The sequence below is a fragment of the Plectropomus leopardus genome, chromosome 5, assembly GCF_008729295.1.
Source record: "Plectropomus leopardus isolate mb chromosome 5, YSFRI_Pleo_2.0, whole genome shotgun sequence".
Lineage (NCBI taxonomy): Eukaryota > Metazoa > Chordata > Actinopteri > Perciformes > Serranidae > Plectropomus > Plectropomus leopardus.
In genome coordinates, this window is record NC_056467.1 from 35,029,660 (window position 1) to 35,057,427 (window position 27,768).

The following is a 27,768-nucleotide window of genomic DNA, read 5'->3' on the forward strand; positions in this document are numbered from 1 at the left end:
ATTTATCTTAAACCTGCGAAAAAACGGGAGCAAAAACAAAAGTATTGCATGTACTGTTATTTTTTTGTGAAACTGATAAAAATCCACTAGGGGGCGATAATGCAAGACATTTAGATGCCGACCGCCATGAAACTCTACAGAAGAAGAAGTGCAGGAACGAATGTTAGCTTTATACAGTTGATGATGCTAGCTACATTTATGAGGCACCGGCTGAGTAGGAAAAGTGGGCTAACCATCTTTCCCTGAACATGGCAGCCCATCTGAAAAAGCGAGTTTATGAGGAATTTTCCAAAGTTGTACAGGTGAGCACATGAACCCCTCTCACTGCTGCTTGCTGCGGACTTATTAAGGCATTGCCCTCGTGAGAAATGCTCCGCATTGTTCTTTAGAGCTAACTAGCCTTTGGCTAATGCTAACTGGCTAACTAACGGTAACCCATCAACAGCCAGAGTCTCACAGTCACAACACAACACAGGTCAGATCAGTGATATGTGTACATCATAAACGTAATGTATCATTGAGTTGCAGTTGTAAGTCTAAGTTTGGCAGCTAGCTGTAGATCATGTGGCTAAATTAGCCAACACTCCAGAGAGCTTAAGTTGAAGGTAACGCAGTGAAGTGTAGCTAAATTCATTAATGTGGCTTGAAACGTAAAGTCGTGCTGGTTAGTGCTTTCACACATGTAATCCTTCAAGAGTGAATGGCTAGGGGGTGTTTTCTGACTGTCAGTGTTTGGAGAAGTATTCAGCTCCTTTTAGTACTAATAACGTTAACACACTGAAAGTATCCCATACAAGTAAAAGTCCTGCATTCACAGCAATGCTTCCAAAAGTTTCCGATTTTATCAGTAAGATGTACTTAACCCTTTGAAACCTGAGCAAATTAGCCCGATTTCTCACAAAACATGGAAAAAGGCACCTTCACAAGAAATGACCCAAAAAATAGCAAGAAATCAATAAAAAATCTACAAGAAAATGTCCTGACATTAGCACAAACAAAAGCAAAAACTAAAATAGGAAATGATATGGAAAAAGCGATAAAGTATAATTAATATAAATTATAATAATAGTAATCTTTTTTCATTACCTAATTTTAAATAAATAATCATGATGATAATAAATATATTTTTAAAAATGTTTTTCCAAGTTATTTGATAATATTCTGATGATTCTCTCTCTTTGAAAGCTAATTGTCAGGTTGTTTTCTTGTCACCTTTCACATCTTAGCAATTTGTGAAACATTTCATGCCAAGTTGTTGATCCCAGCCCATCTTTGACATTAAACCAATTTGCTCAGATTTTAAAGGTTGAAACACTTGTGAAAGGCATCTGAATGCAGCAAAAGAAAACTGACATTGATCCAGGTTTCAAAGGGTTTATGTGTGAAAAGTGAAATTGTGCATTGATTGTTCTCTGTCAGTGTTTTACTATTATGTTTATGGGTTAATGTTGCTGCTGCATTAACTTGTATGTTGCATTTTTATTGCTGTAGCTGTAAATGATTAAACTGAGATTTAACTGCTACTATTCTGAAATATCCCTCTGTGAATCAGAAATATTAGAATCAAAATCAACAAATTTGGAGATACATGGTTTTCACTGGTATGAAAAAAATTTAATCTAAAAGTAACTAAAGCTGTCAGACAAGTGGTGTAAAAAGTACAATATTTCCCTCCAGAATGTAGTGGAGTACAAGTATAGTTAGTATCTTAAAAGTTGTCCGTAAGTACAGCACTTGAGCAAGTTTCCTGTGATATATTCCAACACTGCTTTTAGTGTGCGTCAGATGGGTCCACCAGATCAAAGCTGCTCTTTTTCAAACCGTTAATGACAATATCCATCCTCAACTGCTCGGCTGGTTTACAGAAATATCTGGAACATTTCCAGGTTCTAGTGAAGTCCAAAACAAAATATTGTTGCACCTGCTATGCAGTAATATGTGACCTTACAGTGAAGAGTTTTTTTCAGCCCATGACATTAACATGCATTTGACATTACGATGATAAAGTGCCAAATGTTTTAAGCTGAAGTACGTACGACATTCTTCAGTTACCGCTGTTATTCAGGGATGACTTTAACAGTATGAAGCAGTGAAAAGGTCAGACTTAACAACAGTCAACAAAGAATAGAAGATGGAAGTTCACAAAATGTTCATATGTGACAGAGTAATGCTGAATAAATTGGGCATGATAAGGGTTTTTTTATTAACTGAAGGCAGATCCCTGAGGGAAAACAAGGATCCCGCCTGCTTGTTGTATAAATAATTCTGTTTTGTGGTGACAGATTCCCCATGAAGAAGTTCCGGCCAAAAAGCTTCGTCTATCCAAACCCAGTAAGTCTGCGGCTCTGCACATCGACCTCTGCAAGGCCACCAACTCCACTGATGCCCTGCAGTACCTGCTGCAGTTCGCACGCAAGCCTGTGGAAGTGGAGAGTGTGGAGGGTGTGGTCAGGATCCTGTTGGAGCACTACTACAAGGTAAAACAACTATGGGTCAGAACCTAGAACGTTTGTGAATAATCCATCACCTTATCGAGAGCTTTATACATTTAAAGCTGATCTCTGTAAAGGTGAAACAGAAACACTGTGCTGTGCCCATACAGCCTTGTAGCTGTAAGCACAGTCTTAAAGTCTTAAAGTTATGTTCATTTGATTCAGTAAAGTGATGTTTCACATACAAAACGTGATGCCGCTCATAATGATGTCCTCTCCCAGGAGACCGATAACTCTGTAAGGCTGAAGATCGCATCTCTTCTGGGTCTGCTGTCCAAAACGCAGGGCTTCAGCCCGGACTGCATTGTAGACGACGCCATTAACACACTCAACAATGAGAGTAAGACACATTTACACACAGTCTCAACATCCTTTTTACTCGCATATTTACACCCCTGAGCAGTAGATTATCTGATATTATCTGTTTTAGTTACTTTTACCCCTAACAAGCCATAATGGCACATTATTATATTTGTTAGTCACTGGGAAAGAGATTTCCTTGAAATATTTGGTGATATTTTTGTTCTTCACCGTGCTCTGGCTACAGTGTTTGTTAAGAGATATTAATAATAATAAAAACTGCATCAGTGTCGCTTGGCATGATTATTTTTCCTTTACACTGAGCACTGTTTTGAGTTTGCACAGAACAGTGTGATAAGGCTTGTAAGGCACAATTTAGGAAGGATTTATGAGAAATATCTGAAATGCTGTCATTATATTACAATTTATTTCAAAACATGACTATTTAAAGGGTTTGAAGTTTTCAGTGACATCCCCAGAGGAACAGTGGAAACTGCCCTGAGATCTGCAGAATCGGACCAAACCCATTTAAACTTTAATCAAAAATGAAATTATATTAAAACATTTGACAAAAAAAACAAAAAAGACACAGATTTGGATAGTTACCAAAGTGTGTGTTTGCTCCGGTCGCTTTCCCTCTGTGTGTCTGCAGAGTCTCATCAGGTCCTCGCCCAGCTGTTGGACACTCTGCTGGTCATTGGTACACAACTACCTGAGAGTCCTGCAGTCAGACAGAGGCTCATAGAGGTGGCCTGCAAGGTGACACAAACGCGCGCACACACACACACACACACACACACACACACACACACACACACACACACACACACACACACAGAGAGAGTTTGTAAACACAGCTCACTGTTACAGACTTATATTTTTTTCTTTCTTCCTTTCAGCACCTCTCTGACACATATTTCGGGGTGAGGAACAAGTGTCTGAAGCTCCTCGGATGTCTCGGCATGGTGGACACTCCTCTGAAAGACAGCGAGGGACTGGGCACATTATTAGGTTTGGGCCATCGCTCAGTGTCTTTAGTTGTCGAACTATGGGGCTGTCTACATGGCAACAGTATTTGCATGAAACATTGAACTTTTGTTGCGGTTTGGACTTTTGTTCACGTGACAACAGCGTTTTGGGGGGCTGAAGATGCCAACTTTTGAAACCAGGTTCCAGAGTGTAATTTTTTGAAAATACCACCCCTTATGTCAGTGTGTAAACTGGCAGGTTGCAGATACTGTTAGAACGGTGATGTCACGGCTGCAGTGTGCGCATGTGCATTATCTTTCAGACAAATAGCTATGCGCGTGGACAACAATAACAGCAGTGGTGGACTACTGAGCTGTATTTGTGCTGCTGACTCTACTGAGGTCATTATCGCTGTCGGTTCTCGTGCGTGTGTTCCCAAGCTTCTTCCTGTTTGTTTATACTCACGGCTCTGTAGAAGAATGCCTAAATGCTCAGCATTTCTTCTATGGTGTGTCATTACAGAGTTACACCGCCTGCTACTGGCCTGCCATGCATACTACAGGTTTTTCAGTAGTTCATGTAGATCCATGTACACAAGGATCGTCGTCACAGTGTTATCATGGCAACAATGTTTTTAGTAGGTTATGACTTTGACTTTTCTTTCTTTCAACCCCCCCACCTCAGCAAACTGGAGAGGTGAGCTTGCACACCTTAATTGTTCTGAAGCTATGAAAGAACGATCAGATTCTAAGTATTGAATGTTCTGCCAAAGAGCAATTTAAGAGCTCATAGGAAACAGTGGACAGTTGGCTGCTGCAGGCTGGCAACAGGCAGCCACAGATCTGATCAGGACCAGGTGCTTAGTTTGGGGCACTTCACATCTTGAAAACTCTTAATTTCTGGGTCCTGGTTTTCTTCCAGTTGTCATATGGTGTGTTAGCATAATTTTATTGCAATGTGTCATTTTACATGTGTGTTCTGCACCAGGAATAGTGAGGGACGTCCAGAGTATCATCAGTGACTACTTTGGAGACCAAGACCCCAGAGTCCGCACAGCAGCCCTCAAAGCTATGGTAGGACACCGCCAACCACTGCACTTACTTATAACCAGTACCACAAACAATGCAATTACTATAAACAGTGGGAAAACCCAGTCCACTCTTTTCACTGACTATTTTACATGGCATTGTGTGCATTTGTTTTGTCCAGCTGCAGCTGCATGAGAGAGGAATGAAGATTCATGAGATCATTTATGACCAGGTGACAGCAGTATGTAGATTTACTGGAACCTGCCAAAATCAGAGCTCACTAACAGACCTAGCTCACAGCAAATGGACATGTGTTTGCAGGCTTGCAGGCTGCTGTCAGATGACTATGAGCAGGTCCGTTCTGCAGCCGTGCAGATGGTTTGGGTGCTCAGTCAGCTGTACCCAGAAAGGTGAGAAGACATTGATATTCAGTGAGACTTTCTATCAGTACAGCTGTGGAGTTAACTCCACTATCTGGATCAACAACATGACAAACTTGACAGGGTTAAAGGGATACCGGTTCGTTGAAATACAGCAGGTTTTGTAGCAGTCCCAAAAGACACGGAGAACACTATAAAGAATATGTTGTTTTATGGTTCACGATATCCATAACTTAGATAGAGGAAGTTAATGCTGAAAAATGGCGAAGTTCTCTGTTAAGAACTATCTGAAGTATTTTTTAGCCGGACACTAGTCAGTGTCCGGCTAAAAAACACTAAAAGAGAAAATTTAGAAAAATGTATTGAAGAGAGCAAAAATGTGTGATTCTTTCTAAAACATAGCATTATGTTTCCCATGATGTTACAGTCTTGACCATCTGTGTTTTGTTGATTCCTGATGTTTTGATTTGGCTAAATGCAGAAGGTTATAACAAGAAAAGGTTATTCTTGTTTTTACATTCCATTGCCTGACTCATTAGCTGCAGCAGTTTTCAGTGGCTTTGCCTTACTAGTCGCTCACTGTTATGTCTGTCCAATCAGCATTGTTCCCATCCCATCTTCCAATGAGGAGATCCGACTTGTTGATGATGCATTTGGAAAGATCAGTCACATGGTCAGTGATGGCTCCTGGATGGTGCGGGTGCAGGCTGCCAAAACACTGGTGAGGGAGCACACCAACATGCACAGTATTCATACAGCTCTCTGCATCTCTATAATTACATTTTTTTAGTCAAGGCCTTATTGACAGGTATTAGACTGTGAGCTATAGACTGGGTGATCAATAAAGAATTCTCACATTTCTGCACGACTGTTGCAGTGTGGAATCAGCTGTTTTATTGGTGCTTTTTCTGTCTTTCCTTCAATAGAGATAAAAACAGTATAATTCAGACACCTAATGTAATATTTATATCTGAAATAGTTTTGGACACAAAAGAAAAAATAAATCATTTGAACTTCAATTTAGTTGATATCCCCATAGTAGACCTTTTTACGCAGAGAAATGGTGCTGTAGAGCCATTACAAAGTCCCTGCATTTGCATTTTTACACAAAACCAACTGACGGCGGCATCATTCCTCTCAGGTGTGAGATCTTACACTGCATTATGGTATCCTGCAATCAAAGGAGACATGACGGTTTGACATGAACACATCATCATTGGCCTCTATTGTGACATATAACATATGCATCAGCAGCACGTTCCAAGCAATAACAAAGGCATAACATGTCAATAACAATCATTTACAGTCTCTAATATGTGGTGGCTGATCTCGTCCTCTGCTCCCAGGGTAAGGATCTCCCAGACCGCATTGTTTTCCCAGTTTACTGAATTTACGGCTGCTGTTTATAGTCTTTGAATTAGCCAACAATTGCAAACAACTGCTATTTAAATTTCCCGCAGTGTGGCCATTAACATAATACATAATCAAAATGTCATACCTCGCCGCCCCTGGTCACATCTTTCCCAAACCCTCAAGAGGTGCGCCAGGCTCTGAGGCTAATTTTTTCATAGTGGCCAAAAGGGGAATGACACTGTCTGGGTCTGTCATGTGATGTCACGGGCCCAGAAAGACTTTTTCTAATTGATTTACATTGGGAAAGAGACATCTGTAAATCAGTGGATAATTTTTTTGTGAGCATTAAAACCCCCTCAAAAATACTCATCTAGATCTGAGCTGTCCAGTTCGAGAGCTGCAAGAATACATTTTTTAGACTGCCATTCAAGCTAGCGAAGCACTAAACCAGAAATCAGTCGCTCAGCTTTTGGAGGTTACCTGTTCTGCAACACTTGGACTGCAAGTCTCTAGTGCGCATACCTCATGAAGATGCAGGTACTTTTATACTGTGGGAATGGACTTTTTATTGCTTCATGCGCTCCTGAGCAGCTCTCATAGGGAAAAGCAGGGCCTCGCCTCTATGCTGTATCCAGATCCTCTTAATACATTCATAGTCTTTCAAGATTTACCTTTTACACAGAGCTTGTTTCAGTGCTGTTACCATGTCTGTACCCGGCTCAGAGGTTTGATGCTAAGCTTCCAGTTTCTTTTACCAATGACTGCTGATTTCATCTTTTCTTTTCTTTGACCTGTTGCTCAGATGGATTTTTATCTGTTTAACCATTCCAACGTGGCACACGTCTGCATTGAATATTGTTGGATTAACATAAAGGCTAAAGCAGAAGTTATATACACAGACAAATATTAAATTACACATTTTCCCCTTATTAAGAGCTCTTAATAAGACCCTTCTTTCCTCACATTATTGAACATTGTTTTCTTGGGTGTCAGGGTTCGATGCTGCAGGTCAGTCCTCACTTTCTGGAGCAAACTTTGGATAAGAAGCTGATGTCAGATCTCAGGGTGAGTCACTGAAGTTTTTCAAACAAATCTGTATTTTCTTTATTTTTTTAATTAAAAAGCTGTAAACAAAATAAGTATTTATAAAAAATGTTAATAGCACTCCTCCGCTTACATTCCTTGTCCAGAGGAAGCGTACGGCCCATGAACGGGCCAAGGACCTCTTTACCTCTGGAGAGTTCTCCTCTGGCAGAAAGTGGGCCGACGATGCCCCCAAAGAGAAACTGGACACAAATACAGTTAACCTCATTGCCTCAGGGGCCTGCGGAGCCTTCGTTCACGGCCTGGAGGATGAGATGTTTGGTGAGTGAAACATGATTCAACATGTCATTGTGTCTCAGATCTAAAGGACGTTACTGATGCTGTATTTGGACATATATTAAGGATTTTGTTGCTTTATAGTCAAGTTGGTAGTAAAAGGCACATTCCCCCAAAAATCCAGTTGCATGGTATTTTTTAGGCATTTAATCTCATGATATGTTCATTTCTTTCCAGGTTTTAAAGTGACAGCAAATGAAAATATAGATACAAACTAACATTTAAGGAATGATCAAATATTATTTTATCTACTTTAACATTTTTTTTTATTACAGATTACAGATTTGTATTGATTTTTTAACTTAACAACACAGTGCTATCCACATACTTAAAGACATTTTAGATTTAAAACAGACAAAATAAAATTAAATTAACAATAATAATAAATAAATAAAAATTGACAATGATTACAGCAAAGAGAAAATCAAGAAAAAAAACCTACATTTCACATCTGTAATCTCATTGCCCAGTAGCTAGCAATCAAGATTCTAATCATTCTTTTTTCAGAGGTCCGTATTGCGGCGGTGGAGGCGTTGTGCCAGCTGGCTCGGTCGTCTCCCAGCTTCGCAGAGAAGTGTCTGGACTTCCTGGTCGACATGTTTAACGATGAGATAGAGGAAGTGAGACTTCAGTCTATCCATGTGCTGAGAGAAATCTCTACCCATATTACACTGAGAGAGGACCAGCTGGACACTGTGCTGGCTGTGTTGGAGGTAAACACACATACACACACATACACTCTGGTCAAACTGTCTATCTCTAAACACTGAAATATGTTTTTGTCTCTGTCTCTGAATATTTCCTTGTTAGTTACACAACACTTGTTATTTAAGCGTGGTATACGCACATATTAAACAAAGTCACTGCTGATCTCCAGGACTCGTCCCGTGACATCAGAGAAGCTCTCCATGAATTAATCTGTTACACCAACGTCTCCACAAAAGAGTGTATCCAGCTGGCTCTGCTGGAGCTGCTCAAGAACCTCAACAAGTATCCCACTGACCGCAACTCTGTCTGGAAGTAAGACTCTGTGTGTCTGTGTACTCTGCAAAATGTGCCATGTTTAGGATCAGGACTAGGTGCATGATGTTGCACCCTAGGGTGCCTTAGGTGGCTGAGGGTGCTGCAAAGTTTGTGCATTTTCTCATATTACAGTTTTAATAGTGTCGCCACATAAAACTACAAAGGCAACTAAAAGCAAGCTGATGGCTACCGTGGCTCCTCTCAAAAAACTTCAGCAACATCACTTTTTATTGCAGTTACTGTTCATCAATGCAGTTATTGATTGTTTTTGGAAAATTATACATTGTTTCATCTTTCAGCAAGTAGGGCTCTCTTTCACACACCTTTGTTTTTATTGTTGTCCAATGTCTGCACCACTGGCAGAGTATCATGTTGCCATGACTCCTTAGTCCCGACCGGAAAAAGAAGTGCTGAGAAGTAAAGAGAAAAAATGATGTGTACAATGGAGCCACAACAACTACGCGTGTTGTTCCTGGTGCTGGTCGTTGCATTCGTTATCGTTTGTATTTACCACATAACGATACAATTTGAAAGTAAGGTGAAATGAACTACGAGAGCCTTTTTAGCCCAAACTTGTGGAGTACACTAGATGGTTGTGGCATATCGAGATTGGGCACTTTCTCACCACAAACAGACCACACCAGAATTCACTGGTAGCAACTCCTCCCTTGGGGTCCGCACCAGAGTGTGACTGCTGTGCTCACACTAGCCCAGACGCACCGCACTCAGGCCCAAAGCACCCTAAAAAAATATTCCTGACATCATAGTAGTGAGTGAAGTTGAGATTTCATCAGTCATTGCGCCTGTCCACTGTCCTGCTCTCCCTGATGCTGATGGCATTCTCTGTACAGTAAGAAGTGTGGTTGTCTTAAGTAATTTTCGAATTATCTTCACTTTGTCATCACCACAGCTTCTCTGCTCTGCTGTTTGCTGACTTCACTCTGTGTGTCCCTGTGTTTGTGTATTTATTTGGAGGTCAGCCCCAACATAGAGAGCAGAGAAGAGGCTGCAGCAAGATAGTAAATGACACCAAAATCTTGAAAAGTACTACTGAAAGAACCAGTACTGTCAAAGTTTGTCAATCCCACAGTCTTTGATCGTTAGCTCTGGGGCCCTTTAATATCAGGTTTTGGTACCCATCCCTACTTGACAGGGTGTACAGGAATACTTTTGCCTTTGTGAGTGTGTATTTGTGTGGGTCTGAAAAGGGAAGAATAAGCTCCAGAGTAAGGAAACAATGTAAACCATTAAACCATAAACCAGTCATTTTTAAGTACTGAGCGACAAACACAGCTGCATAGCACTGCTATTAGGTCCACAGCTGTGCCTTCACTAGATTATCTTCCTCGCCATGACCCCAGACTACATACAACCAGTACTTACCTGTGGGCTCAAAGTTACAAATCAATGTGAATGCAGCATTATAATCAGAAAGAACAGAACAGAGGTGTGATTAATATGATTACATTAAGCACAGGGTCTACACATATGGAAGTGAACACTGCAGACACACATTTTCAAAACATGTATGGCATTTTTTTTTTTTAGAAAAGCTGCCCTGAAATCATACAGTTCTATGTCACAACAATCCTGAAAAAGCTTGTGAAATCCAGAAAAGACTTACTGCATTTTATAAAGACATTGTCAGACATATTAAAAAGAAAAGGGCTGTGAACATTAAAGGCAACATGCTAAAAACCCTGTTAAATGTACATTTAGGTTGCAGCTAAGAGTGGTGACATGATGGTACTTCTGATCATATAAGTGGACACTTATATAAAGTTATAAAACAGTGTTATTGTTTGTTTCTAATTGAAACTGTCTTTTAATGAGCTAAAGACTGTTTCTTTATTTTCTGCTTTCACATCAGGTGTCTGAAGTTCTTGGGTTCCCGTCACCCAACGCTGGTGTTGCCGCTGGTTCCTGAGCTGCTCAGCACACATCCATATTTCGACACACCAGAGCCTGACATGGACGATCCGGCCTGTATCCTTCACATCCTGAAAAAGCTCAAAGCACAGTTAAACTTTTATGCAAACCAGTCACGTCAACCTGATTCTGCAGCAACTCAACTATAAGTGAAAGCCTTCACATTAAGTGCCATTGTGTTCACAAATCATCTGTTAGGATTAGCATGTGCAGCTCTCTGCACTTCTGCTGTTTTCTTCTCTTAATTCCACATTTTTGGTTTAAACCTGTAGTTGATATAATACAGCAGCTTACAGTCCTAATAAGCTTCACCTGTAAAAACGTAATCAAGCACAGTCAGTACAGTCAAACTTTGCACTGTAATTGGTCTGTCTTTATTAAGGTCAGCATTCAAAGTTAGAAATTTCTTCCATTGTACAGTCTTGACAGCAGAGAAAGGCCTTGATCAGACAGTGGGTTTTTTAGCAGCCTTGGTGGGGGCTTTTTGTAATGGTTTTCATCACAGTTGGGTGATATATTGAATATACTCAGTGTATTGCAGCTTGCTCCACGTGCAATATATAAAATGACTTTATGGTGATCATTGAATATAAATTGTTACATTGTTTTTATAAGCCACCAGCATTTTGGTTCTCTCTCTCTCTGCTTCTCACAGACACACACACAAAACAGGGCTTTTGCAGAGCTCCAGACTATAACTATTTAGTTACATTTTGCTACCATAAAACGGATATATATTTATATATATCTTTTATTTAACCAGGTAAAAGACTAATTGAGATTTAAAATCTCTTTTCCAAGAGTGACCTGGCCAAGAAGGCAACTTAAAACAAGGTTACAACAATGAATACAGACAGACGAATACAACTATCAAACAAACACAACTATCACACAATACAAAGAGCAAGCACAGTCTCCAGTTAAAATTTGAAAAGTGCAATCATCAAATTTCAGATATCATTGGCAGTCACATTGACCAATAGTGCCATTTTCTCGACCTTTTAAAAGTGACTTAAATTCCCACAGTGATCAGCTCAGACAGTTTTAAGTCCTTCTGTAAGTTATTCCAAGTGGAGGGGGCAGCAAATTTAAAAGCTTTTTTGCCAAGTTCTGTGTGAACCTTGGGGACTGACATCAAAAGAGTACTGTGAGAGCACAGGCCATAGTGATTCTGGTTTTTACACATATATGTACATAAATAAGAGAGAACCAGCCCAAGTAGACTCTTACAAATAAAAACTAACCAGCGTGAGAGCCTGCAGACTGACAGAGAAGGCCAATTAGCAGCAGTGTACAATATGTCTAATTTCTTTAGGCAAAGATCAGGTGCATTCATAAAAAGCAGATCACCATAATCCAACAATGGTAAAAATGTTGCCGAAATCAAGTGTTTCGTTGACTGAAGCGAGAAACAGGATTTATTTCTGAATGTGAGGTTTGAATGACAAAGTTTGGTCAATAATAATACCAAGATACTAATAGGTGTTAACCATTTCAATTTCAACTCCTTGGGTAGTTAGGTTCTTAGGAAGAGAGGATGGAAGCCTTTTTCCATTTGAAAAGAGCATGACTTTAGATTTTTCTGCATTTAAAACAAGCTCGAGTTGAGTCAGATGGGACTAAACAACATCAAAGGCAGACTGCAGAAATGTTAGAGTTTGGGCTGCTGAGGGAGATGAGCACTAGATAACAGTGTCATCTGGATAAAAATGAAAAGCAGCATTTGATAAATTGACACAAAGATTATCCACATATATGGTGAACAACAGTGGACCAAATGTGGAGCCCTGGGGCACACCTTTTGATACAGGGAGGAAGGCAGAAGAAGACCCATCAAACTGGACACACTGTGTTCTATCAGACAAGTAATTTGTGAACCAACTTACAGCATGACCATATAGACCGATATTACAGAGCCTGTCCACCAGTATGACATGATCGACCGTGTCAAAAGCTTTTAACAGGTCAAGAAAAAGAGCAGAACAATATTTTTTTTGCAGTCTAGTGCATCAATAATTCACCACTTCAGCAGCAGCAGTTGTTGTGCTTGTTGTGTGTTTTGTCCTAAAGCTGGAATGATGCAGTGATAGAATATTATTTGTGTCTAAAAAAATCTATCAGTTGTTCACTAATAAGCTTCTCAAGTACTTTTGCTAAAACACACAACTTCGAGATTGGCCTGTAGTTTTTAATGATGGTGGAATCCCCTCCCTGCAACAAAGGTAGAACATATGCAAATTTCCACACTTCAGGAATAATGTTTTGAGAAATGGAAAGATTATAAATATGAGTCACAGGTTCTGCAGTAAAGTCAACAGCCAACCTTAAAAAGCAGGGATCAAGCCCGTCAGGTCCTGCAGATTTGTTTGAGTCCAGTTGCTTCAGGACTCTGTAAACCTCCAATTCGTGAAACGGAGTAAAATTAAACCCTTGAAAAATGGTAGTAGTTCTGGGTGGTGGAGAAGGAGGCCTCTGCTCATTAGGCTGAGTTACATCCCTATGGGAGGACTCAAACAGGGAGCCTGAAGAAACAAAATGTTCATTAAAACAATTACTCACTCATCTCTGGACCTGTGAACTGTTTTACTTTCTTGACTCTGTTTGTTGATTACAGACATTGCAGTGCTTGTGTTGGTGTTTAACGCTGCCAAGTCGTGTCCCACCATGCCAGCACTGTTCTCCGACCACACCTTCAGACACTACGCCTACCTGAGGGACAGTCTATCTCACCTTGTACCACCACTGAGAGTGAGAACTGAAATATTGAAGTATTCAGAATCATGTTACTGCAGTACACATCAGCGTTACAACTCACACGTGCTGTCGGCTGTTCCTTTAAAATGTCCTTAATTGGGGCGCCTGGTGGCTCAGTAGATAGAGCGGCGCCCCAGTAAACAGAGGTTGTATCCTCGCTGCAGTGGCCGCAATTTCAGTTCTGGCCTCGGCCCTTTGCTGCATGTCGCCCTATCTTTCTCTCCCCCTTTCTCAAACTGTCCTGTCCATTAAAGACAATAAAAGCCCCCAAAAATAATATTAAAAAAATGTCCTTGATTAATGCATCATTCATTTTTTTGTCACATCAGCAGTCACATACAGATATTCTCACAACTGATTGTCCTGTCTTTTAGTTACCAGGCAGCGGTCTGGACTTGGTGGACTCGCGATGTGGTTCAGGTTCAGTGGAATCATCTCAGCTCTTTCTTCAGCAGAGTCTGAATAGGGTCAGCACCATCCAGAACCTGGAAGCACCTGGAGCTCAGGACCTGCTCAATTTTACCATACGGTACACACACACACACACACACACACACACACACACACACACACACACACACACACACACACACACACACAGAGCCTGTATCAACCTCTTTGGTCGATGGATGAGAAGAAGTATGTTAATGTATTTTTCCTCCTATCTGTCAGAGACCTGCAGCGGCTGGGGGAGCTGCAGACAGAGCTCGCTGGAGCTGCTGATTTCTGTGCTACGTACCTGCGCTGCCAGCTGCTGCTCATGAAGGTAGAGGAGTGTGTATTTGTTTGTGTGATTTTGTTAATAACACTTAGACTAATAATTTTTTGAAAAGACCTTGATGTCTTACTTTTGCCTCGTTTTCTCAGGCTATGCAGGAGAAGCTGTGGAACATGGCAGTTCCTCTCTGCTTTAAACAAAATGTCACGGCCACAGCCGCAGCTCAGCAGGTCAGCACACACACACACACACACACACATGTTGGTAACACTGCACCTGTGAGATCATTCAGGGTGTCTGTTTAAAAGTGCTGTTGTGTTTGTAGATCCTGGAGGAAACCTACAAGCTGGAGTTTCTCTACAGCGGTTTGGAAAGCAGACAGGTAGCCACCATACATCATGTTCGCCTCCAGGCCAAAGCACTGCAGCTCATCCTGACTTCTCGCACCAGGCAAGGGTAAGTGCCAACACACACACACACACACACACACACACACACACACACACACACTACACATTTAAGACTGTATGTGGAGCACATCTGTATGCAGATATTTGTAATTTCTCTTCAGGTTGGATTCTCTCATCAGCAGCTGTGAGAAATTTTTGCAGGATATTGAGTCATTTCAAAGGTGAGATCTTCATTTGAGTCCATTAGGACATTTGAGCTATAATTAGTGAGTTAAAACAGCCCTGTGTTTAGCATGTAACCATATCCATAGATCTGATTAAATCACTTCAATGGGGGACGCCTGAAAGGACATGACAGCAACCAATTTAAATTTATTATCCTATTATGGACATTTAGGTTCAGGCAAGGTCACAAAACAATTATTAGCCATGTCCATAAAACAGAAGTTTATTTAGGATCTTTGTTTTGTTTGTTTGTTTTTTGGTTAATTTCCACTTTCACCTACTTAAATCATTTAACCAACCTCAATCCTGAGGGTAATGAACAAACTTTGATTTATTTTCAATATGTTAACCCTTTAAATGCCAGTTTTTGACATTGTGCTTCTATGATTTTAAATAAAAGCACACACACACAAAAAGGAATTGGTTTCGATATACAGAATACTGGGTGGATTTTTTATATAGGAATATTACATTCTGGGACATGTCAATGAATAGGGTGGGAATCACAGGGTACCTCATGATACGATACGATACACGATACATGGTCCACGATACCGATATTAACACGATATAGCAATTCTGCGATATATTGCAAGAAAATCATATAACGATACATCACAAAATAGTTGTAAAACGGTCAAGTGCATGATTTAATATTTCTGGCTCAGTATTTCATACCTTGGCTCCAACACTTGTAGCATCTGGCGAAAACCTTCATTTTTGACCATGCTGTAGGATCAGAGGTCCTTGCAAATAAATTTTGCGATTGACTTCATAATGTTGGCGGCCCTCGGGGATGATAAAGGGAGCTTTGCGCTGAACATTGCATTCACGGCTGCCAACGCATTAGCATCAGCCGCTTTCCCAGTGAGGAGATCAGGGTGGTGGCGCTGCAAGTGGCTCTGCATGTTCGTGGAATTTCCTGTGTACTTCACTTTTGTCTGACAGTTCTTACATACTGCAAAGTCTTTGTCGAGTTTGTCCCTTCAGTGTTGTAGAAGCCAAAGTTCATCCATACTTTGGATTTAAATGAGGCTGGGGGATCTCTTAGTAAACTTTTCGCTGCGCCGCTGTCCGCCATTACCGATCTGTTAACTTCCTCTTCTTTGGCCAGTTAACTTCCCTTCAAATTTCACTCATTAAAGTGTGAAGCACCCCCGCAAGGAGTCATAAAGTAGCGATGCTGGCTGACAAACCAGCATGGACACCACATTTTATTAATTAAAATGTCGATATTTGGTGCCAGCATATCGATTCTTGTATCACACAAGGAAGGACGACGATTATAGCCATATTGATTTTTTGTCCCACCCCTATCAGTGATTAGCAACAACATTGATTTTGATGCATCGTTTCTTTCTGTGCAGTTTCAGATTTAAACAGAAAACTCCCTCCCAGTACCTTTGAGACAAAACTGTACGCATCCAAAAACTGCTATAAAAATATTATATGTTAAATAAAACAGATAAAATATGAGAATGACAGTTACAGTACAGCTGCAGTGCAAGATGTGTTTAACAGCAGTGGCAAACAGAAAGGTTTTAAGCCTTGATTCAAAAGAATGAAAGAGTTGGAGCAGATATAGTTGTTTTTTTTGCGAGTTTGTTCAAGGAACATGAGCACATTTTGAGTCCTCTAGATGAAGTCCTTTGTAGTCTCTGGCAATTAAAGCAGTCTGGCCATTGAAGACTTCCATAAAAAGTTCTCTTGAGACTGCAGCTTCCACAACTGAATCCAGACCTCTTTTGTCTCCAGCATCAGTCCTTTCAGCTGTCTTTTTTCTCCTCCTCGATCATCTCTCAACTTATCGCTCTGGGAAATGTTTGACATTATGTTTTAAACCTGAATGGTCCCTGATGAGCTAAGAGAATGGAGCTGAATTGAATTGTTCAAATCATGTTTGTTTAAACTTGTGGTGTAATGTGGTTATAATTTTGGTTATGGTCATGCATGTTGAAAAAGAATCTGAAAATTTAACAAAAAGAAAATCCCAAATCTGAAAACTTTTATTTACAAAGCCACAGACTGCATCTGTTTATAGTCTATGTACAAAACAATATACACTTGTCACATCTTGGGTTGAGTATAGAGAGAACCAAAATCACCCCCACAGTATCAAGTAAATCAGATGTGATATGCTGTTCTGATATGTGATAATCCTGTAGAAATACAAATTCTATGAATAACCCATAAAAAAATTAAACTATGGTATAAATAATAATAATGGTTGAACATTATTAGATGTGAGCTGATGATTCCTCCTTTCATTTATTGAGACTATGAAGAAAATGAGATCTTATGTTGTGTTTGATATATGATATATATGGTAAGAAAATGGTGGTGAAATTATTTTATTTTTATACAGCAAAGGTAAGGTCATCATCATCATGAGTGAATTCAGCATCTGCTGTCACAACAGACACTGTGATGTAACATAACACAAATGTTTGTACTGAAATCATTTATATTCATGCATTCAGGTCCAATTTATATATTGGACCTGAATGCATGAATATAAATGATTTCAGTACAAACACGCTAACAATATAAGTCTGTTGTCTACCAGCGGCTCCCAGAGAGCTCCATGCTGACACCACCATCCTTGAGAAGATGGGCAGGTGTCAGATCTCTGCCGAGCACCAGAATAAAAACACTAACACATCACACACAGTATGATGATAATATCTAAAACACAAGGTTCACTCTCAGTGGTTTCTCTGACATGAGAAATACGTGTCAAGGGGAACCACTGTTTCTGTGATTTCAACACAGATTTGCTATCACAATGTAACATCATCAAGCCAAGTGACAGGGTGCATCCCCTGGAGGAGTCGATAGTGATTTTACAGCGCCCTTTCAGATTTTAGTGTGTCAGGGAGACATGTATGTAGCAACATCACTCACATTAGGCTTTTTGCTGGTAGAATTTCTCTACTCCTTACTGGGTTTGGCCTGTCAAGTCATTATTCCTTCACTCCATGTTTTGTGAAACCCTCAGGTTGTTTAAGGCAGAGCTACCCCACCTGCAGGACAGTTTTGCGGATAAGCTTTTGGAGCTGATGCCCCGGCTGTCGTCCTGTAAACCTGTGGAGATGGTGAAGATCCTGCAAATGACGCTGAGACAGAGTGGCCTGCTGCAGCTCAGACTGCCAGAGCAGGTAGAGTCAATGAAGTCAGTACAGGAAGGCAGGGGGACCACTGAACCACATGAGCTTCCTGTATGGACTATGGACTCACACTCTAAAACAGTGTGTTCTTGCAAACACATCATAGCATGATAATGAATTCTTTGACCACGAGTGTCGTTTTGCCAGTGAATAATTTCTGCAAATAAATCTGTGAAAATGTGTTTTATTATCAGCAGCAGCGATGCACAGTTCACTCAGTTCTGTTTGGTTTTCATGAGCATTTTCCTGCTGCTTGACAGATCCATCGGGCCACAGCCACCATCATAGAGCCGACGGGGGAGTCTGACAATCCGCTGAGATTCACCAGCGGCCTGGTGGTGGCATTAGACATTGATGCTACACTGGAGCATGTCCAGGACCCTCAAAGCACTGTCAAAGTTCAGGTCAGTGTTGTTAACAACTCAAAAACTAACCTCAGTTTTACACACACTGTTATTGGATTTTGCTCGGCTTCAGAATTACACACTTCAGTAATCCTGGGTAGACTGCAACAGAATCTTCAATATTTATAGCTTTTCACAATTAGTTTGGGGTCAGAAAAATGTAATATGGGTCACTGCTGCTGATTCTGTTGTAATAGTGATTGTGAAGTACAGCTCATTTGGTTGAAACAAAACTGTTCAGATCCTCTGTCCTTACAATGGACATTACTTTTCAGTATTGTCTAGATCTATAATGACTGTCATCTGACTCTACAGAGACACACAAACATTTGATTGGATTTCTATAAGCCAGTCACAGTGATCCACATCATCTTAGGTGGACTGCACCCGTTTTCCACAAGCATGGCCAACTGGCACTATTTCAAGCATGTCAGCGGGGTGAAACACATGTGCAGTGAAATCTGGTCTGCATTTGCTGAAAGGCTTAATAGCTGGTTCACTATCATAGAACAAAAAAGTCTTCAAATACTATAAACAAAAGCTTTCTACATGCAAATGCTCTGTTGTACATCGAGTCAAGGCAAGTCAAGTCAATTTTATTTATAAAGCCCATTATCACAAAACACAGTTTGCCTCAGAGGGCTTTACTTAGACACTCAAATTGTCTAAGGAAAAACTCCCCAAAAAAACCCTGTAAAGGGGGAAAAAATGGTAGAAACCTCAGGAAGAGCAACTGAGGAGGGATCCCTCTTCCAGGACAGGTAGACGTGCAATTGATGTAGTAAATAACAAATAAATTACAATAATGTCAAAAAGGAAAGAGAAAAAAAGAGGCGGGGAGACGCAATAGCATGTCATATAACAATAGTGATAGGTGCAGAAATACTAAATGCACTCTATGATAGCATGTGATGCTACATGCAAATATTAGGTAGGTGGTAGGTAGTAGGTGTTGATAAGAGTGTACTCATAAGAGTGTCAGTGTGAGTGTACTCATAAATACAATTAATCAGCTGCAACTGAATTCTGCATCACAAGTTATGACAAGTTATAACTAGAGATTAGGAGGAGACGAGATATTAAAACTGTTGAAGAAATAATTTACATTCAGTCCAAAAGTTTGCTGTGGTGGTGTGAGTTTATTGAAGCAGGCTGGCATACTGGTGAACTGACAAGACACAGAGCAGGTCTGAGTCGGTGAGCTGACCCTGACAAAGGAAATGAATGCACTTGTATACAGTATAGGCGGGGGGGTGTATTTACATATAGAACTGTAAGGAGTGGGGACACACAACAGTCAGGCTATTAAATTAGCAAATTGTGAAAGGAGGGCAGGTGACAGAAGGATCTCACATTTGGCATACAGCAAGATCAAGGGCCAGACCAGTGGGGTTTATAAGCTGCCCCCAGACTTGGTGATTGGCAAGTCTGCAGTGGCCAAATGTGTATTTGTTTTATCAATCCAATTTTTTCTTTTCTTTTTCTTCTTTTTTTGGAAACACATCTTGTCTAAAGTCTATTCAGTTGTGATCAGTTTCAATCTTAAACAAAATGTGTCTTATTGGTGGAACAGCTTGAGTTACAATGGAGTGCATGATGTCTGCGGTTGTTCCAGTGATAAATGGTTTCGACATGGAGATCAGGAGGTAAACAACAGTCAGGATTTAAAACAAGCAAGACTAATTCCAAATTAAGCCAATGTCCCCAACACTGGTTCAACCTAGTAATACAACTAGTGGTGACGGGATTATGAAATGTCTTGGTCGTAATATGTTGTAGGCTAAATGTCTGATAACAGCACAAGTTCCATTCAGTGCAGTATGAATTTGTTAAGTTTTTGTTTTTCAGCAGTCATTACTTGTGAGAGCATAGACACGCGCTTTGTAATAGAGTTTGTAAGATCTTCAACTGCATGAGAAAGATCTCTCATTTGGTCCAAAGCTGCCACGAGTCTGTAATTTGGAATGAGAGCACTAAAATGTTTTGCATGGTGTTTGTGAGTGTAAAAGTCTCTTCTAATGATGAAGACATCCAATAGCACATAGCCAGTACCACATGACCCAGAGTTAAATGGTTCCTTCATTTTCAATGGGTCATTATTAGTCACCATACCTGCTGGTTGGAGGGCTGTGGTTCCTTCGCCTTTCTGTTTTGGTGCACTGAAAGATTCTGACTGTGGTGTCTATAGACTTTTATGGTTACCCTCAACAGTCCACTCAGACCTTCAAAAGGGGGAAAGTAGTGGGTACAGGGAGGTGGGCGCCACAATCGGCTGTCATTGTGGACTCACAGATTATCTACATACATCCATGGGAGAGCCACAACTTATGCTCCTGTAGGAGTGCCACAGCAGTAGAAGCAAGGTTGTGACAAAGCCTTAATTTGAAAGGAAAGACAGTTTTGGCAATGCTTTGACTGACCATGTAGCCAAAGCGTTTTTTCGTGAACCAGGATCATTTGATTTGGTTTAGGCATCACATTTATCAACAGCAATTTGTGAAGGTTTGCATACTCTAAGTTTGTCTGTCAGTCCCACCAAGGATGTGTTGAATCCTCGGTTTGCCCACAATATACAAAAGTTGTGAAAATGTTCCAAAATATATCTTTATTTAAATGGTAACAATTTTACCTTTAGTGAGGTGGCAGGCTCTCATCAGTGCATAAAACTCCTACTTGGGTGGACCTTGAGGGTGGCAGGACGGCGCTTTCAAAAATGTAAAAGTTATCACAAATTGCATACCCTGTGTATGGCACTCCACTCTCTCCAAAGGCAGTCATCAAAGTATAGAAACAAAAGAGCTAAAGAGACGTTTCGGAAAGGTCTAAACAAGGTTTTAGATAAAAGAAGAATGACATTCCTGCAGTTAAGAGGATCACCATCATCCTTTGTAAAGAAAAATGTAATATGGTTAAGAACAGAACATCTTTTCAGTATAATGTGTGGAGCAGTATGTGTTAGTACAGGTTTTGCCTCTATGGTCCTAGTCACAAGTCTTTGCACTTTCTGGTAAAGGGTAAGTGAGACCTGAGCTTTTGTTTGATATGCATTTTTAGTTTCTCCTAGCCATTTGGGATAAGTAGGACCAGATAAGTATAAAAACTAAGCATTGTGTTTGACCAGGAAGTAGATTTTGAAAAAAAATAATGTCCTCATATGAGGACAATGGGTTTATTTTACCATATAATGCAATAAAATCAACAGTGTGTAACAAAGTATAAAACTGTTTATTTCAAAGGCTTTTTGTTTAGCATTTCATAACTATATGAATTTTCCTTGTTCCATATTAGGAATGCCCTTTTGGTCACATTTTTTGGCCTGTGTGAACAGATGCAAAACAGTTGCATTCAGTTTGCAAACATAGGAGCACATTACATGTCAGAGTTACCAGTGTGTAACAAAGTATAAAACTATTTACTGTAATTATTCAAGTATAAAATTGTTCATTTCAGTGCCTGAACATGGCTGTGTATATACAAAATTGCAAACAATTTAACAAATCTAAAATAACATATCATAACATATCTGAGTTGTAAGTTTTGTAACTCCTTTCCTTGTTCCATACTCCAAACTAGGAATGTCCTTTTTTTCTGTAGGAACAGTCCGTCACACCTACTAGCATGTGTGAAATGCTGCATAAAAGTTGCATTCAGTTTGCAAGCACAGTTACACATTGCATGCAGAACACCGCACACGAGATCTCCCAGAGCAGCCTTTTTTTCTGCAACACTCTGGGTTTTTCAGGTTGACCATCTCTGAAAGACGTGCAGCAGAAGTTGTGCAGATTGAGAGATGGAGTACTAGAGTTGGCCAAGCATGCCTGAGCCACTGTCATATGAAACTCGAGAAACTGCATTATGCCCAGTCTTGGTGTACCACACTCAGCGTTATCCCAGCGAGTAGCCAACTGTTGGCTAGAGCGAGATCAGTGAAGTGCATCAGCATCCGAATTGTCCACTTCTTCGTTCGGACGCTCATTCGGTAGTAACTCATCATCCTGTCTACCAAGTCCACCCCACCCATCTTGTAGTTGTACTCGCATAATACTTGGTCATGTGACGGTCACATATTGTTTGTCTTTCTTGGCCCATCACTGGCAGGTGTCTTCTGGCTGTTTAGCATGAACAGTGGAAAGCAACAACATTGGTTTGTTGTTATACCACGTCACTACACATAACTTCCATCTCCTCTGGTAACTGATGCTACGGCACCTCTTCCTTGCTGTTTCATGGTTTGGTCACTTGGTAGCTTCCGCAGCGCTTTGGTTACCCGGTTCTTCATTACTGTACCAGTCATGTACACATGCTTCACCTGATCCACAGCTTTCATGGTTGTAATGAATTGATCACAGTACACTTTTGTACCAGTATGCAGAGTTTTAGTCAGATGTTAGATGACCAAGGCTCCGAAACCCAGTTCCTCCGCTACCTGGACCTGTAAACGCAGTGCCTTTGCACCTTGATACACTTCAAAGTCCAGCACAATGCCATCCATTGAAGCCAGCACAAAGTTCTTCATGCCAACTAGATTGGGCTTTAGTGGCACATACTGTCAAAATGAACAGGCTCCTGTAAATGGGGTCATCTGCTCATCAGTTAACACACATTCTGGTTGAACCTGAAGCAAGCAGCCTTTGAGAATGTGATCCATGAAAGGTCCCATCTTCCAGAATATGTCAGTTCTCCTCATGTCTTCTGAAATGTCATCATCAATAACTACTTTAAGATTTTTCCTCAGTTTGAAAAATCTGTCACGTTTGGTTTTGTCACAAAAGGCAGTGATTTGTAAGGCACTGGACCAAAACATCCTTACTTGTGAGTAAGGCAGGCAAGACATCAAAATTGATGCTCCAAAAAATGTAAAAATCTCATCAACTGAAGTGTTGAGATAGCTACCTCTGTTAGCTAGTGATATAGCATTTGTGCAGTCAGTAATGTATTTAATCAACTCTGTATCAATGTAATGCTCCATATAGTCAAGTGGCTGCCAATCTTCTTGTTCATGCAGCATTTCATCTTCAGAATAAAACTGAACCAAGTCTGAAGTAAATGTATCAGACTTCCAGCGCTCTCCACGTCCATCTTTGCAAGGTCCTGGCTCATCAGATCTAGATCTCTCACAGTGACTGTCATCACATTCACCATCATGGTCATCATGTTCACTGGCTCCTGCCTCATCATCATCATTGTCAACACGCTGACGTTTACGCACGCGTCCTCTGGATCTCTCTGAATTAGATGCACATGGCTGGAGTTGTGGCTCACTATCACTATCATTACTGCTCTGCTCATCTGATTCTGGTGAATCATGTGGAATATAATCTTTATCCATGTCAGGATCATCACAATCAGACAAATCCTCCACCTCAGAGATGTCTCCTGCTATTGCATTCGTCAATCTTTCTGCTCTTGACAGAGAAATACACCCTGGAAATGTATCACATAAATAAAAAATAAAAATCAGTGGATACTAATTTGAACCATATGCAAAAACTACATTTTATCCTTTTGTAAACTGCTAATTTTTCCCCAAATACTCTCAAACTACGTTTCCTTACTTTAACAACTTCACTTTGCATGAATGATAATAGACTCCCCTCAGACGAGTACTTCATAATTAGCAGCATCCTAGCTTGTTAATATTGCAAAAATTTGTCAAATTTGCATGCCATATCAAAGTACAAACATTATTTAGCATAAATTAATAAGTTTCAACCATAGAATTTGTTAATTTAGTTAGTTAATTTGTTTGTTAGTTATGTTACCAAATTTTCTCATTTTTTTTTAAATGTCTCATCAACATTTATATTTTTGTACACAACTTTTTTTTCTTCAAGGTTTTTTTTCACACCTCTGTTTAAAAAAACTTTACACTGGTTGCCTGTTAGTTCTCACATTGAGTTTAATGTTCTTTTATTAGTTTATAAGGCACTGCATGGCTTTGCACCAGGCCACATCTCAGAGATGCTTTTAGTTTATGAACCAGAAAGGCCCCTCAGACCCTCAGACTCTAACTTGTTTGCTGTCCCTGGGTAGAAATGTTAAATTCTGGCTGGGTAAAACCAAAACATTTGATGATTCTGCTTGTAACTGTTCTGCTCCAAAAAGCTGGAACAGCTTGCCGGAGGATTAAGAGGAGCAGGAAACATTGATACTTTAAAATGCAAAATAAAAGTCTATCTATTAGTCTGGCTTTTATGTAGCATCTTACTATCACAATTTTATGGTTTATACTTATTCTGTTTATTAAGATCCAGATTCATTTTTAGCATCTGCTGTTACACGTGTGCATGTGTCATACCCTAAACTCAGAGTGAGTCCTAGCCTCTTTTGAACAGCCTTGGAGGCATGGAGGAAGCACAAGGCACATTTTAATCTATTCATTCATACATTCATTTTATTTTTGAAATGCACTGGTCATTCATCCTTCAAATCTGCGAAAGTGTGTTCCTTTGTGCAGTTTAAAACCGCATCTGCTAATAACTGCTATCAGTTCAGCTTGTAATGCATTTGAAAACTTGCATAAGTAACAGGTTACTGCAAACCTGCTAGTGAGTGCAGTGACTGCAGGGTCAGAGTGGCAGTGTAAGTTCTGATTTATAGTTACAAGTCAGGATTGTATTTTACATTCAAATTTTCTGTTGTGGATTTTTCCTTTACATCACAGACACGTCCACTCAATGTTGTTATTAAACTAAAACCCTTAACTGCTCGCTTTTTTGCTCACAGTGAACACAGTCAGACTTAGCTGCTCTCTGTGCATAACACACACCCTCTGTCTCTGCAGGTTCTGTATCCAGACGGCCAGAGTCATGTGATCCATCCTAAACCTGGAGACTTCAGAAAGCCTGGACCTGACAGACACAGACTCATCACACAGGTGTACCTCTCACACACTGCATGGACAGGTCAGTTTAATACACACAGATCTCATGTTACCCTTTTGAAATATTTTCATCTCCGTTTACCTTTAATGAGGATGTAGCACCAAACACACCAAGCAGCTGCAGAGTGCAGCTTTGACATTGATTTTTCTGCAGCCAGGAGGTGTGTTCATGTGTTTGAGGTAGGTAGTAATTCTTTGTACCATAGGCCGACATGTCACAGGACTCTGTTAACTGATTGGCTGCAGGTATTCTCTGGCAGAACTTTGCCGTCAAAAGTTAAACTAGTCCCAACTTTCTTTTGGCCACACTGGTCCAGAATCAAGCAGCTGCAGCTTTCCATAGACATTACAATGCAGCTTGCCACAGGCCAGACTTCTCTGCTGCTGGGTGTGTTTTTGGCATAAACTGAAAGACATCAGAAAACAGAATCAGCATTTAGAGATTTGGCTGAAGTATTTTAAACCAAAATCAGCTCTAAAGTCTTCTCATCCGTATCAAATTTTTCTGACTTGCCAATAATAATCTGCAGTGACTTTAACACAGTAATAGACCCATCAATAGACAGATCCAACATATCCAACAATAAAAGCACCTGGAAATCCATAGAAATAGTAATCCAGTTCATGAGAGATTTTGGTTTTGGCAATGGTTGGTGCTTACAGCATCCAACTGCAAGAGAGTTTTCTTTTTTCACCAGTCCATCATTCATATTCAAGTATCAATTTCTTTCTCAGTAGTAACTCAATAATCCCAAGTATTTCTGTTTACCAAATCCACCCCATCATCATCATCAGTAACCATGCCCCAGTATCATTCACATGGAACCTACCAAGACCACACAAACCACTCACGAGATGGCGCTTCAACACATCCCTCCTGAAAGACCCGGAATTTGATAATCTCATCAAACAAGAGTGGAAATAAATGATTCCCCAAAGTCACCACCGACCCTTCGATGGGAAACGGGGAAAGCCGTAATGAGAGGAATACTGTTCATCTTTATATCATTTTAGTGTGTGTCTGTATCTAGATGCATATCATATCTTCCACAAAAAGACACACACATGCCTTCATCGGTGTAGTCAGTTTAACTGAGGCTGCAGTCTTTTTTTGCTTTCCTGAGTGAAATGACTTAGATGAATCTAAGTAGCAGTCATGATAAGAGATGGTCAGATTATCTAAATGCTAAGGAAGGATGCTGCGATGCCTCCTTTCTTATCTCCTCCAGCATAGGAAACACTGAACAATCTTTTACCATAGGAAAGGAGATAATGCCATCACAAAAGTCCTTGCAGCAGCAGTATATAAAGCAACACACCATTCAACAGAAACAAATGATATGCCTTTCTTGGAAAATATTTTCTCATATTCATATTTATTGGGATTAATGTGGATAAATGGACAGGAGTGTGAGCAACTTTTCCCAATACAAAAACCATATTGTTTTACTGTGGTGAATTTTATTATTTTAATCCCAACCTTGGAAACAAATTTATATTTTTCACCACGTTGTCCATGTTTATATAGCCCACATAAAACAACATGATGAGAGCACTTGAAGCAAATGATCTGAGCTCCACTTTTAGTCGTCCATCTAGTTTCACCAGGGTAGACCCACCAATCACAGAGCCTGGTGTCAGTGCAGTCAGATACTCAGCACCAGGGCTGTGCTTTCCCAAGTCCTTATGGATTCTCCCTAACCTCATGACTTTTCCATATGGAGGTGACAGAGGTGAATAAGTCAAAGGACATCTTTGTTTTTTTGACTATTCGACCGCACCCTTAGTTTCCTTCATTGACCATCTTTACTCTCCGTCTTCTTCTCTCTCAGAGCCGTCTCAGATTGAGGTGCGCCTCCTACTGGCCTATAGCTCCTCCTCAAACTCCCTCTCTTCCCCTTCTTCGGCTTCCAAACTGGGATGGAGTGACAGCGTTGACAGCCTCCCGCCACCGGAAGCCGCCGTAGAGGGAACCATCCCGTTCAGCAAGCCTGTCAAAGTCTACATTATGCCCAAACCTGCCCGACGCTGAAGAAACTCTTAACAAAAGACAGACGGAGGGACGGACGGACAGAAGGCTTCCTCACATGCAAGAGGTTCTTCGCTTGTTTTTGAAAGAAGATGCTAGCTGCTTGACCTTCCAGATTCAAAACTGTACAGAAAAGGTGAAACCATTTGCTTACTCTTCAGAAGACATTCAATTTAAAACATTTTTACAAAATGGCATTCATAAAAATAATTTATGGTGAAGTAAAAGGAATCGCAACAGTAATTTTTACTCATGCTGTGTCTTTTGCATGAGAAATAGTTTCGTGTTTTAAAATGTCTCTGATAAAGACAAACCAATGTGACA

The 27,768-nt window shown here is 40.3% G+C and overlaps 1 protein-coding gene across 1 annotated transcript; it reads left to right on the forward strand.

Moving 5' to 3' along the window:
• The first annotated feature begins 142 nt into the window (after positions 1 to 142).
• On the forward strand, positions 143 to 27,766 carry ints4 (integrator complex subunit 4). Its single transcript, XM_042486222.1, has 24 exons — positions 143 to 302; positions 2,283 to 2,477; positions 2,715 to 2,832; positions 3,445 to 3,551; positions 3,692 to 3,803; positions 4,749 to 4,834; positions 4,971 to 5,021; positions 5,111 to 5,199; positions 5,770 to 5,890; positions 7,516 to 7,587; positions 7,713 to 7,887; positions 8,410 to 8,615; positions 8,780 to 8,922; positions 10,796 to 10,911; positions 13,469 to 13,602; positions 13,983 to 14,137; positions 14,281 to 14,374; positions 14,476 to 14,556; positions 14,652 to 14,782; positions 14,898 to 14,957; positions 17,960 to 18,119; positions 18,389 to 18,532; positions 25,317 to 25,437; positions 27,248 to 27,766. Exons 1-24 carry the CDS (start codon positions 249 to 251, stop codon positions 27,445 to 27,447), a joined length of 2,925 nt encoding a protein of 974 aa, XP_042342156.1. The 5' UTR covers positions 143 to 248; the 3' UTR covers positions 27,448 to 27,766.
• Positions 27,767 to 27,768: the final 2 nt, after the last annotated feature.